The sequence below is a fragment of the Chenopodium quinoa genome, unplaced genomic scaffold (genome assembly GCF_001683475.1).
Source record: "Chenopodium quinoa cultivar QQ74 unplaced genomic scaffold, ASM168347v1, whole genome shotgun sequence".
NCBI classification, from domain to species: Eukaryota; Viridiplantae; Streptophyta; class Magnoliopsida; order Caryophyllales; family Amaranthaceae; genus Chenopodium; species Chenopodium quinoa.
The window spans coordinates 391,803-405,459 of record NW_018743391.1 but is presented as its reverse complement, the minus strand read 5'-3'; the positions used below and the strand labels follow the sequence as shown (position 1 = coordinate 405,459).

The 13,657-nt window shown below is 37.0% G+C and overlaps 2 protein-coding genes across 2 annotated transcripts; both read left to right on the top strand.

The window, feature by feature from the left end:
- The first annotated feature begins 5,578 nt into the window (after window positions 1-5,578).
- LOC110738558 lies at window positions 5,579-7,280 on the top strand. Its single transcript, XM_021918957.1, has 3 exons — window positions 5,579-5,894; window positions 6,033-6,306; window positions 6,398-7,280. The coding sequence occupies exons 1-3, from the start codon at window positions 5,579-5,581 to the stop codon at window positions 7,278-7,280; spliced, it is 1,473 nt and encodes a 490-aa protein (XP_021774649.1).
- Window positions 7,281-7,834: 554 nt separating this feature from the next.
- LOC110738557 lies at window positions 7,835-12,698 on the top strand. Its single transcript, XM_021918956.1, has 9 exons — window positions 7,835-8,074; window positions 8,168-8,398; window positions 8,490-8,774; window positions 10,840-11,292; window positions 11,376-11,645; window positions 11,725-11,994; window positions 12,156-12,347; window positions 12,455-12,571; window positions 12,676-12,698. Exons 1-7 carry the CDS (start codon window positions 7,835-7,837, stop codon window positions 12,195-12,197), a joined length of 1,791 nt encoding a protein of 596 aa, XP_021774648.1. The 3' UTR covers window positions 12,198-12,347; window positions 12,455-12,571; window positions 12,676-12,698.
- The last annotated feature ends 959 nt before the right edge of the window (window positions 12,699-13,657 follow it).

Sequence of the window (13,657 nt, the reverse complement as noted above, 5' to 3'; positions counted from 1 at the left end):
TGGGGGCTTCTCTCGGGTCTTGAGCCTCATACCCTTTTCTTCTTTAAACCATCAACTTAACCACATTACAACCCTTGAAAGACCTCTTTGAGGTGTACATACACTTGTGCAAAGTTTGGTTAGAGCTACGTTCGGCCTGATTCCTAACGGATACGTAGGCAACCTCACATCGAGGTGCAGCCATATTCACATTTATATTCATACCCATGCTTGATTGAGTCAAAGAATATCCAATGCTTACCCCTATCCATCTAGATCTAGACTTGGGGGTTTGAACCCAGATCATTTAGTCTACCCAGCCTAAAGAGTCATCATCTTTAACACTTCTCACATATATTTCCATCACCATAACCTTTGCAGCCAGCCTTAGTATCACATTCACACACTTCACTCACACATCCATATCAATATCATCCCTCCCTTTAAGAACCCTTTATCATGGAATCTTGTTTCAACACTGTGCATGTTTCAACATCTTTCAGGACAACATTCATTAGAAGAAACGTTGTATACTTGCTTAGCTTCCTGACCTGAGCAAAATTCATTGTTTCTCGCATCGCATAATGTGCTGAGCAACATTTTTTAATCATACAAAGCATATCGTGCTTAGCTCCCTGACCTAAGCAACATTCATAATCACTTCATCTATGTACGTGCTTAGCTTCTAGACCTAAGTGACGTTCAAGATCGTTTCTTTACACCATATATGATGCTTAGCTCCATGACCTAAGTTCATTCATCTATCGTGTTACATGATGGACATGCATCATGCATACATTATATTCAAGACAAGCAATTCAAACCGTACGATTCATTTTGTCTTTCTTAACGAGGAAGTTCAAAACTTCTTCTCTTTTTCATGTTTTTCCTTGTAAGGAAGTTCAATAAACATTTTCAAAATTTTCTCATCGAGGGAAGTTCGAAAACAAATCTTCATTTTTCACGTCTTTCTTTTTCGGGAGAAAGTCAGTACCCTCCACTCGTCTCATGACAAAAATGACGGAATTTTTTTTGCTTTTGCATTTTCGGTTGCTTGTGTCTGCACACACACACACTCAAACTATACACACACAATCACAAGTCATACACATGTCATGTTATGTCATGTCAAACTTGGTCAAGTTAGTTGGTCATGTCAATCATAGTCTATACGAGTCCCTTGGCAAATTTTATTTTGCAGGTCTCAATTACAGCCCACGTCTGGGGACAAGCGAACCATCTACAGCCCACGTCCGGGGACAAGAGGACCATTTACAACCAGCCCACGTCCGGGGACAAGCGGACCATCTACAACCCACTTCCGGGGACAAGCGGACCATTTACAACTAGCCCACGTCCGGGGACAAGCGGACCATCTACAGCCCACGTTCGGGGACAAGCGGACCATCTACAGCCCACGTCCGGGGACAAGCGGACCATCTGCAGCCCACGTTCGGGGACAAGCGAACCATCTACAGCCCACGTTCGGGGATAATCGAACCACCATCATTTCATGACGCAAGGTTCTTGATACACAGAGACTTGCAATCTCCTCATCTGTCGACTTTCCTCAAGCATGGAAAGTATTATCCGGTGGATTTCTTCAAGCATAGAAAACCGCCAAATTCCTTTGTCGGCTTTCCTCAAGCATGGAAAGCATTATCGGTGGATTTCTTCAAGCATAGAAAAACGCAAAAATCATATGTCGACTTTCCTGAAGCATGGAAATTGTCATCCTGTAGGTTTCTTCAGGCTTAGAAAGCTACCAAACTCGTCAGTCGGCTTTCCTCAAGCATGGAAAACATTTCAACAAACATCATCCGGTGGATTCCTTCAAGCATAGGAAAATACCAAACTTGTTTGTCACCGATACACTGGTGTCAGATAAGCGTTCTATCCCTTTACACTTTTATCTGTGGAATTAACATTTTTTGCAGGTATCGGCGTATACAGAGTGATTTAGAGTCGCAGAATGTCTTAAATCATTCTCCGTTCCTATCGACTACTTTGACTGTCGTTTTCAAAACTGACGTTTCTACAAACTCATTCGAAGTGGGTGCTTCGGTAGACACCTAAAAATGTCGCCCCAAAACCAAACCCGATGATGAACAACCTTTCACCGCCATTATTGGTCGGGTTGAGTATTTAATATTGGAGTGCTTTAATCCATATTTCTATTTCATAAAACAACCCAACTTCTAGCCCATTTCCCCAAACCATAACTTATTTTCCTCTTTTCGTGCCTTTAAACCCAAAATAATTCATTTTGTGTCCTTTAAAACCATTCATTTCGTGTCCTTTTTATAAAAACGTTTATTTTAGTTTATTTTGGTCCATAATCTGGGTCCAATGATTGAACAGTTGGATGGGGATTTAAAATATATTTCCAACGATATATTATAAGCCCAAATCTGAGTTATAACGAATAAGTTATGGCCAAAATATTAAACTGAGCCCAAACCGAACCTAAGCCCACCTTACCTACGACCCAATGATCATGTGGAGGGTCCAAATTATTTAATCCAATTCCTAAACCAATTAGTATTAATTGGAAGCTTCTATAAGTTTCTAAAAGATCGTAATTATTCTTTTTGAAAAGATAAGATTAAATAGTTTGAAGTTGAATAAAACTCCTTTTTTTTTTAAAGTCTTAATTTTATTCGAATTGAAAGACATTCAAAGATAGACAGATATTATTTTTTGTGCCTCATAGTTTTTATCCAAATTTTATATGGTTGGATAGCCCTTGAAATTATATTTCCAATAATATATTATAATATCAATTTCGAGCTATAACGGAAAAGATATGAATAAAATGTCAAACTCTATCCAAAACTGACACCGTCTCCCTATTTCGGCTATATCTTTTGTTATACAAAATATTTTAATCTGATTCTAATTGGGTTAGAAAGTATACTTCAATATCTTTCCAATGATATCTTATTTATCTTATTCCGATTTCTGGATCAAAAGATATGATAAAAACAAAAACCGCAAAAACTGCTGTCTATCGCAAAAGTTTTAATCCGATTCGAACTCGATCTTTTCTTGATTCTTCGACCCTCTTTTTTCCCTATAAATAGAGGTCATATCCCCCCTTTTCCAATAATCAACAAGCTTGATCATAAAATAATTCTCTTCTCCCTCTTTAGCCTAAATACTAGCCATCCTATTTTCTCAAAATACTTTCCCTAATTAAGCACTCCAAGGAGTTCATACAATACCCAAAGTTCTATACTTAAACCAAGGCGTGAAAGGTATAATTGACTAAGGGTTTGGACCAAATCAACTCTAATTTAATTTAATTTTTATTTGATTTATATTTTTATTGAAGTTACTAACAGTTTATTCATGATGTAGCAATTTAAAGGAACGCGCAGAATGTGAGTAATTAATTAATTTAATTACTCTTATTTTATTTTTAATATTGCTAGTATCATGATTAGGGTTGTTATTATTATTATTTGATTTGGCTAACACTATTATTGTTAAATTGCTTTCAATATTAATGTTTATTCAATTATATTTTTTATTGATCACCATATTGCATGTTTAAAGGGAATATGTAATTGAAAACTACGCCTAATAAGATAATTTGGACAACCGTTTAGGTTCCTTTTTAATCTTGTTGTTTAATTCAAGTGATCACAATTATTTTAGAATTATATGTTGCATTAATATTCAACCAATTTAGCTTAATAATAGATTGGAGCAAATTGAATAATTTTTTGTATGCCTTTGAGATCGCAGGAATCACTTTTCACTATAAGAATCGAGTAGAGGCTAATACGGGCGAATGTGACTCCATGACTCACTTCATACCATCATCCCCGATCCTCCTTTCGTGGTTCCGAACCATATGGAGTTAGTAATCTCATGGATTATGAATGGGGTGTAACCTTCACGGGTCAATCGTTAATGCCTATCGTTGTCCCTTAATCGTGGTTGCCTTTTATGATCCGTGAATGGTTTACAAGTTCCTTAAAAACTTGTTGGCGGCTCTCCACTTTATTTGTCCGTAATCGTATTATGTCAATTCCTTCTTCCTATGAGTGCCAAGTATATTCACACATGCTTTTAACGTAGGCGCACTTCGAACGACCTACAATATGTAATTAAGAAATTAATTACATCGTGTACTTTGAGAACCATAGGAAAATGCTGCCGAAATTTCCTTAGGGCCGAAAAATGGTCAACCATTTTCTAGTGAGAATACACTTCCAAGGATGGATTAGGTTGGAGCGATAAGGACCTTTGGAATCATGCATTTGGAATGTGTTGATATGTGATGTTGAATATAATTTGTTTCTTGGGTTTTAATCATACATTTTTAGAAATGGACCGTCGTTGGATGTATAATGGTTCTCGAACCACACCAGAATACTTAGCCGGGGTCAACGAGTTTTGTAGAATCGCAGTGCAATACCAATGGAGTACACTCGTTGAACAAAGGCTAACCAAAGCAAGACCTATTTTCTGCCCTTGTCGTGATTGTAACAATGTGAAGAGGTGGGAAGAAATTAAGAAAATAGAGGACCATTTGATTATTCGTGGGTTTATGCCAGACTACAGTATTTGGTATTGGCATGGTGAAAAATTTCCTTCCGCGGATAATTCTTCTATTAACGACAATGAAGCTGATGAGAGAGAGCCGAATGGTTTTGATGATAATGAAGTGGGTTTTAATGATGACATGGAGGAAGACAGGATAGAAGATATGATAGACGGGTTAGGCGATCATGTTAATGAAGATTCTCATATATATGAGAATGTGTCGAAAGCAGCTGAGACACCGTTGTATCCTGGTTGTTCTAAGTATTCCAAGCTTTCTGGGATTTTAACTTTATATAACTTGAAAGCGAAGAGCGGGTGGACCAACACTAGTTTCACTTTGTTGTTGGAAACCCTCTCTGATATGTTTCCAGAAGGAAATGACATTCCTAAGTCGACTTACTATGCAAAGAAGTTGATGTGTCCATTGGGTTTAGAGTACACCAAGATCCATGCATGTCCTAATGATTGTGTGCTACATCGAAAGGAGAATGCAAAATTGGATGCTTGCCCAAAGTGTGGTGTGTCACGATACAAGAGAGAGGGCTTAAATAAGGATCCCTTGAAGTGGCCACCAGCTAAGGTAGTATGGTATCTTCCTATAATACCAAGGTTGAAGCGCCTGTTCTCAATTAAGGATGAAGCAAAGAAGTTGGTTTGGCATGAAAATGAGAGGAAGAAGGATGGGTTGATCAGACACCCAGCTGATTCGTTGCAATGGAAACACATTGACAAGACATTTCCAGAATTCGGGAAGGAGCCGAGGAACATAAGACTGGCATTAATTACGGATGGGATGAATCCATTTAGCACTCTTAGTAGTCAACATAGTGCATGGCCTGTTCTTCTGTCAATATACAACCTACCTCCTTGGTTGTGCATGAAGCACAAGTACATCATGTTATCACTTCTAATCCCAGGTCCTAAACAACCTGGCCATGAGATAGATGTTTATTTGGAGCCCCTTATTGACGATTTGAAACTGTTGTGGGATGAAGGTGTTGTGACATTTGATGCTCTTTCGGGTACAAATTTCAAATTAAGAGCCATGGTGTTTTGTACTATAAATGACTTTCCTGCATATGGAAATTTGTCAGGGCACAAAGTCAGAGGACAAAAACCATGCCCTATTTGTGAGGATGACATGCAAATTACACGCTTGAAGCATTGGGGGAAGAATGTGTACATGCATACCAGACGATCACTTCGTCGAAATCACCCATATAGGAAGATGAGACAACAATTCAACGGGCATGTTGAGAAGGGAGTGAGTCGTGAGCCATTGACAGGAATTGAAGTGTATGAGAAAATTAAAAATGTTAAGAAAATCTTCGGTAAGATGCACAGAGAGATACCGAAGAAGGGTGTGTTGTGGAAAAAAGTGTCTAAGTTGTGGGATCTGCCTTATTGGAAGCACTTGTCGGTTTGACATTGTCTTGATGTTATGCACATTGAAAAAAATGTTTGTGAGGCACTAATTGGGACTTTGTTGAATATCAAAGGGAAGACAAAGGATAGTATTAATGTGCGTAGAGACATGAAGGAAGCCAAAATTCGACCTAAGTTATGGCCTGAGGAAAATGAAGCAACGAAAAAAGCATTTTTGCCCCATGCGTGTTATACATTGTCTAGAAAAGAAAAAAGGATCTTTTGTGAGTGTTTGAAAGGAATCAAGGTGCCGACAGGGTATTCGTCGAACATAAGGCGTTTTGTTTCTACTACTGATAAGAAAGTTGTTGGTATGAAGTCCCATGATTGTCATGTGATGATGCAAGTGTTCATGCCAATTGCACTCCGAGGCCTTTTGCCAAAAACATGTTAGGCATGCTATTGTGAAGCTTTGCTTGTTTTTCAATGCAATTTGCAGTAAGGTGATAGATCCAAAAACACTTGATGATATGGAATATGATATTGTTGAAACATTATGCAAATTCGAGATGTATTTTCCTCTTTCCTTTTTTGACATAATGACTCACCTTGTTATGCACTTGCCTCGTGAGATAAAGGAGTGTGGTCCTGTATTTATGCGTTGGATGTACCCTTATGAGAGGCAAATGGGTACTTTGGCAGATAAGGCAAAGAATAGAGCAAATCCTGAAGGGAGCATCGTGAAAGGGTTCATAGCAGAGGAAGCAGGGAACTATTGTTCAGTGTTTTTAGCTAAGGCTAAAGAAATTGGGATTCCGACTTCTCGTCACGAAGGAAGACTTCAAGGAAAGGGTACAGTAGGTCGAAAATTTGTTAAACCTCCACTTGATCGATATAAGAAAGCCCACCGATTTGTGCTACAAAACCTATCTGCAGTTCATCCATATATTGAAAAACATCTTCATGAGTTGAAAATTCACAATCCCAGGATCAGCTCCTATGCGTTGATGCAGGAGCATAATCTCCACTTTGTTGAGTGGTTTGAAGGCCAAGTGAAGCTTGAATTGAGTAGAGATGAGAATATTTCTGAAACGATCAAGTGGCTTTCACGAGGTCCACAACCACTTGTGTATACTTATGAGGGTTACGATATCAATGGATTTACTTTTGCCACTTGTCGTCAAGATGAAAAAAGTGTGCAACAAAATAGTGGTGTTGTCGTGGTTGCATCTTATACTGAATACTCAAGTTCTAGGGATACAAGGCCAGTTGAAGCTACACAGGCATATTACGGTGTCATTCAAGAAATCTGGGAGTTGATTATGTTGATTTCACAATTCCTATATTTCGTTTCACATGCGCTGATAACCGTCGTGGTATGAAAACCGATGAGTTAATTGGATTCACCTTGGTTGACTCTAGTCGTTATACTGATGGTGAAGAGCCTTTTGTATTAGCCTCACAATCGAAACAAGTATTCTACATCAAGGATAATATAGATCCGCAATGCGTGTTGTAGTTGAAGGCAAGAAAAAAATTGTGGGTGTGGAAGATGTTGTGGATGAAGAAGAGTATGACCAATTTGATGACATCCTGCCTATAACAATGGGAGTGCAACCTCTACAAGAAGGGGGAGATATTGTTGATGATGTAGAGTATGATCGTGAGGAAGGGTTAGTGGTTCCTATAACTACAACCAAGGTTTGTGTTATTGTATTCCTTTAACAATAGTATTTTTTTGCAATTAATATTGAATTTATTAAATTGGTATATATCTAAATCATTAATTTCTTTATTGTGTAGTATTTACATTAATATGATTTTATTGTTATGATTTTGATTCTATTCTTGTTAATTTCATTCTTTGTGTAGGTGTAGGCATACTACAATGGAAGATAACATAGATGATCATGATGGACAGGAACAATCTGGTGACATGGATGCCTCCACTTCCCAAGTAAAATCTTCTACAAAAAAGGGACGAGGCCCGTCTAGAGCAGTCCAAACAACTACACCCATGTTCCTCGAATTTGATGAGTTTGACATGCCTACTGGAAAGTGGGAATCTGCTTATGGGAAGGAAATTGGTAATTGTGCTCAAAGAGTTAACATTAATGTGAAGGGATATCCGAAGTATGATAAAGTTCAAAAGCAAAACTTGTGGGAGGAGAGTAAGGTAATTACGATATAAATATGGTTTATTGCTCTAAATTTAACGATGCTTATAATTAATTATGAATATTAACATTCTCTAATTTTGTAGCAGAAGTTCCACATTGATGATCCCAAGGGTAGTAAAGAGAAGAAGTTCCACGAAGCTGTTGGTGCTAAATTTAGGAAGCACAAGTCTTGGTTAGTTTCACGATTCATTACTAAGGAAATTGCACCTCCGCCTGACTCATCAAGTGCAAACATTAAGCCCTGGGAGCTTTATGAAGGTTACATCACAGAAGAGCAATGGAAAGAGTTTGAGACATATTGCAATACAGATGAATTTAAGGTGTGTAAGATATTATGAAAGTATTTTTCACATATATATTACTTTATTTCAACTACAATACTACTTACAATAGCTTTCCATTTTGTAATAGGCTCTGAGTGAAAAAGGCAAGGAAAATGCAAAGAATAATAAGCATCGCCACCATCTAGGCTCCAAGAGTTATGAGAGGGCTCGATTTGATTGGAGTAAGACCAATAGAATTCCAGCAGAATCTTCAACCTCAAGCACCACAGAGTCCACGACAAGCTGTGTAATGAGTGAAAAGCTTAAAAATCGGTCTCTTTATTGGATTTTGGCCCGTCAAACTCGTAATGCAGATGGATCGTGGGCTATAGACCCGAAGAATGCCGAAACCCAGCAAATAGCCAATGCTATTGTAAGTGTTGTTCTAATTAACCAAGTATAGTTTTTTTCAGTTACTTGTTTATACTTTTTAGCTGATCAGTGATCAGGCCTTTTCTGTTTATTGCTCATTTCCTGCATTGTTTAATGGGAGGCCTTTTTTGTTTATTGCTCATTTCCTGCGTTGTTTAATGGGATTTGCTAAAATTGAGGCCTTTTCCGATTAATTCTAATCAGTTCCGATCTGTTCTGATCCGTTCCGATTAGTTCTAAAATTACAGTTCTGATCAGTTCCGATCAATTCTGAAATTACAGTTCTGATCAGTTCCGATTAGTTCTGATCCGTTCCGATGAGTTCTGAAATTTCAGTTCTGATCAGTTCCGATCAGTTTTGAAATTTCAGTTCCGATCATTTCTGAAATTTCAGTTCTGATCAGTTCCGATCAGTTCTGAAATTTCAATTCTGATCAGTTCCGATCAGTTCTGATCAGTTCTGAAATTTCAGTTATGATCAGTTCTGAACAGTTCCGATCAGTTCTGAAATTTCAGTTCTGATTAGTTGTTGCTTGCTTAGTTGTTGTTAACCATGCATACAGAAAAAGGCAAGGACCCGTGGATTTGTGATGGTGTCAATACTTAGTATGTCATTTAGCTGGAAGGGTGAATGGGTGATGGTGAACTTCTGACTGTAAGGGTAATGAGCGAGCTAGTTGTGTTATTTAGATGCTTACCTCCGTTTTAAATTTTGCTTTTCATCAGAATTGTTGTGCTGAACTCCTGATGATATTAAATAATTAAGATAGCCAACAGAATTTGTCCTTGCCTTTTTCTGTATGCATGGTTAAGTAATTTATGCAATTAAGATAGCCCTGATTGTTGTTTCTTGCTTAGTTGTTGTTGTGACCGTTGTGACCCCTTCACCATCTCAATTAGTTGATGAAGGCCTTAACAACCAATTTTCCAATTGTTGAACATAATGGGGGTACATATTATCTAAATTTCTTTACTTGCATGAATTATCATCTAGGATATTGGCAGTAGAAGATTGAGTGCAAAGTTGCCTTAAGGATAAACAGAAATAGGCTACAAACTAAAAGTTATAAGAAGGTCCTTTATAAGCACTTTACTGTACAAGCTATTGTATTTTTAAACAGGCCCACAGTGTAATTAATTTCCATTTCCATGTGCACAATTTTGTTTATGTTTTCATATTATACAGATTGCGCTTGTACTTGACTGTATTATACACTCATATTGGTGTTATACATTGAGATTATTATATAATAATTTCTATCCCCTACTTTCTGTCCTGGCTCTTGTTTGCACTCTTCTTCTTTATTTCTCCTTATTTGTTTACTTACTTCTACTATATTCTCTGTTTTCCCTATGTTCCCCTCTGTCCCTAATCTGAATGTGGCTCACCATGTCATAGTAGTGGTAAGTATCTGTCTTTGTGCAAATAATCAAGTCCAGCAATCATGTCATAAGCTCTTCTGAAATTTCAGCTCCGATCAGTTCTAAAATTTCAGTTCTGATCAGTTCTGATTAGTTTTGATTAGTTTTGAAATTTCAGTTCCGATCAGTTCTGAAATTTCAGTTCTGATCAGTTCCGATCAGTTCTGAAATTTTAGTTCCGATCAGTTCTGAAATTTTAGTTCCAATCAGTTCTGAAATTTCACTTCCGATCAATTCCGATCAGTTCTGAAATTTCAGTTCCGATCAGTTCTGAAATTTCAGTTCTGATCAGTTCTGAAATTTCAGTTCCGATCAGTTCTGAAATTTCAGTTCTGATCAGTTCTGAAATTTCAGTTCCGATCAGTTCTGAAATTTCAGTTCTGATCACTTCCGATCAGTTCTGAAATTTCAGTTCCGATCACTTCCGATCAGTTCTGAAATTTCAGTTCCGATCAGTTCTGATCAGTTCCGATCACTGAAATTTCAGTTCCGATCAGTTCTGAAATTTCAGTTCTGATAAGTTCCGATTAGTTCTGTTCACTTCTATGCTATATATGCTGTAGGCTACAAGTCTATCTATGCATATCATTTTTTTTCAATTCAGGTTCTTGTTCTGCCATATCTTATATATGTTTTTTTAATAGTTGGAAAACTTGCAAAAGAATGATGAAGGAAACAATTCAAGTGATGGTATTGGTATGGATGCCCTCGACAAGGCTTTAGGAAAAAGGGATCACCGCGGGCATGTAAAAGCACTAAGAAGGTGTGGGGTTGGAGTTAGTCACACACAAGTATTTGGGAAGGGATACAAAAAGGGTAAATCATCCGGCAAAGGTGGATGCTCATTAGAAGAGTTAGAATCAATGAAAGCTACCCTAACTCAAGAATTTGAGGCGAGGCTAGAAGAAAAGGTTGAAGAGAAGCTTCAAGAGAGGATTGAAGAGAGGATCGAAGAGAGGTTGGAACAAAGGGTGGCAATGGAGGTGAAAGCTTATCTCGCCAATTTACTACCACAGATGACCGGTGACGTGGAGGCATTTCAAGGAATGCAAGTGATGACGAACATGGAGGCAACACAAAGCCCTCGTGTAATAGAGGTATATGTCTTTAACTAATACTAAAGATATGACTTTACATGGTTAACATGTATAATATTGATCGAGTTTTTTGTAATATGTAGGTAGCCACTAAATGTCGCCTAGCATTGAAAGATGAGTACAATCAAAATTTAGTGGTTGTGGCAGATGGAACGGTATATCCTGTTACCGGTGAAGTTACTCACAACCTGAAGATGTTACCTGTTCATTACATGGTTAGTGTGGACAACCCTTATCCCGACTGTGCCCTCCTCGATATATCGGTACCGTCTCCCGATGGTGTGACTAAGTTGGGAAAAGCCAAGTCTTCCTTTGTACTATGGCCTATAGACATGGTTTTTTTTTTAGAAGAGGTATATTCTCTTACTATAAACATTAAATCCCATCATTTTTGTATACTTTATCTAGACTAATATTCACCTATTTGTAAAGGTTTCACCATCGCCCAAAAAGAAGCATGGATCTCGCCAAAGCAAAGAAGGGGACGATAGTTGTGGTGTGAAATCAAGGCAATCTACCATCAAACCCACAAAATTCCTACCACTTGAAGATAAAATTGTCGATACTTTTGGCGAGGGTTGTGAGTTGTTGTATTGGTTAATGAATTATGATGGTGCAAAGTATGATACAATATTGGTACTTTTAAAGGCCTCAATGTTTAATTTTGATAGCGACAAACAGATTTGGGTAACCGCTACCGATGTACGTGTCTCTAAGAGGATCGTGGGCTATTGTTTCATTGATTCATGTTTATATCATGTAGGTTACTTAATCTTCCTTTACTTTGGTTCTTATATTCACTATAGTAATATTTTTAATGCTATAATGCTGAAATTTTTGTTTTCTATGTCTTTGTCATGTAGGTATTTAGTAGACAACTTCATCGACCTTTTCAACAGGACTGAGATCACATTCTTTTGTCCTCAACTCATTTCTGAATCTGCAATTGAGAATGATTACCTTGAAACTTATACATATGTGAAGAATACATTTTTGCATGAAGTAAGAAAGACGGGTAAACGTTACAAATTCATTGTGGCTCCATATGTCGCAAGGTTCGAAATATGTTTTTTATATTGCCACTAAACTTAATCATATAAATGATATGTTTTTCACCAATTTTCCAATACTCTAACTTGTGTTTTCCTCTTAAATGATGTAGTGGTCATTGGGTTCTTGTGGTGGTTGATCTACAATTAGGTTTAGCTTATGAGTTTGACTCTATGAAGCTACCTAAAGAAAATCCACGAAAATTGAAAATTGCCGAGATTATGATGACGTGAGCCACAACCTTGAAATTATGCCCTAGTTTCTATATCATTTTTGTATGTGGTGTTGTAGATTATTTTGTTCTAAGTGTTAGAATATATATTATTTTTGTAGGGCTTATAAAGTATATCGGGCGAATCTCACAGGGAGTGAATTGAAATCACAAAGGCAAAAATTGAAATTCATACAAATGGAGGTAAATACACTACTCACCCCATATTGTTATACATTGTTCACTTTGAAAACAAAAATTTTAACTATTTGTTATATATACTAGTGTGCTCAACAACAAGGAGACGTTGAATGTGGCTACTACATTATGAGATACATGTATGAGATTGTTACTTCTCACTTGGAGTGCAAAGGTGTCTTAGAAGAGGTTAGTAGTTTTTTTTTTGCAAATTTTGAAACCTTTTTAGCTCTATATGCTTCCAAGAGTAAGATAATGGTCAATTGTTATTGATTTCAATTCATAAAAACCAAAATATAAGGTAATTAAGGATGTTTAGTGTTATATTGTGTTAATTTGAACAAATACTTGAAAGATGGGAAAGGTAGAAGTCCCTTAGGCAATTTTGAAGCGTTTTTGGCTCTATACGCTCCCAAGAGTGAGATAATGGTCAATTTTTATTGATTTCAATTCATAGAAACCAAAACATAAGGTGATTAGGATGTTATGTGTTACATTGTGTTAATTTGAACCAATACTTGAAAGATGGGAAAGATAGAAGTCCTTTAGCACAATTTTGAAGCCTTTTTGGCTCTATACGCTCCCAAAAGTGAGTAAATGTTAACTTTTTATTGATTTCAACTCATAGAAATCAAAATATAAGTCAATTAAGGATGTTATATGTTTTGTTTCTATATTATGAGTTTTATTTCTATAATTTGGTTCATCACATTTATTCTAATGATTGTTTTTATTATGGATTGTTTTTATTTTGTAACCTCTTTCATATATTTTTTTTTTCAATAGGATTTTTGTCCAAGGACCGCCCCGTATGATGTTGACGAGTTGAATGTGGTTCGAGAACAATGGGCGCAATACTTTAGAAGTAAATATTTATTGAATGCATAACTATTAGCTTAGGTAGAA

Excerpts from the sequence above, each read along its gene's own strand:
- LOC110738558 (XM_021918957.1), top strand. The coding sequence starts at position 5,579 with ATGGTGTTTTGTACTATAAATGACTTTCCTGCATATGGAAATTTGTCA. Across the intron at positions 5,895-6,032 it reads CAGAGAGATACCGAAGAAGG|GGAAGACAAAGGATAGTATT; the intron begins GTGTGTTGTGGA and ends TGAATATCAAAG. Across the intron at positions 6,307-6,397 it reads TGTCATGTGATGATGCAAGT|TAAGGTGATAGATCCAAAAA; the intron begins GTTCATGCCAAT and ends TGCAATTTGCAG.
- LOC110738557 (XM_021918956.1), top strand. The coding sequence starts at position 7,835 with ATGGATGCCTCCACTTCCCAAGTAAAATCTTCTACAAAAAAGGGACGA. Across the intron at positions 8,075-8,167 it reads ACTTGTGGGAGGAGAGTAAG|TTCCACATTGATGATCCCAA; the intron begins GTAATTACGATA and ends TTGTAGCAGAAG. Across the intron at positions 8,775-10,839 it reads AGCAAATAGCCAATGCTATT|TTGGAAAACTTGCAAAAGAA; the intron begins GTAAGTGTTGTT and ends TTTTTTTAATAG.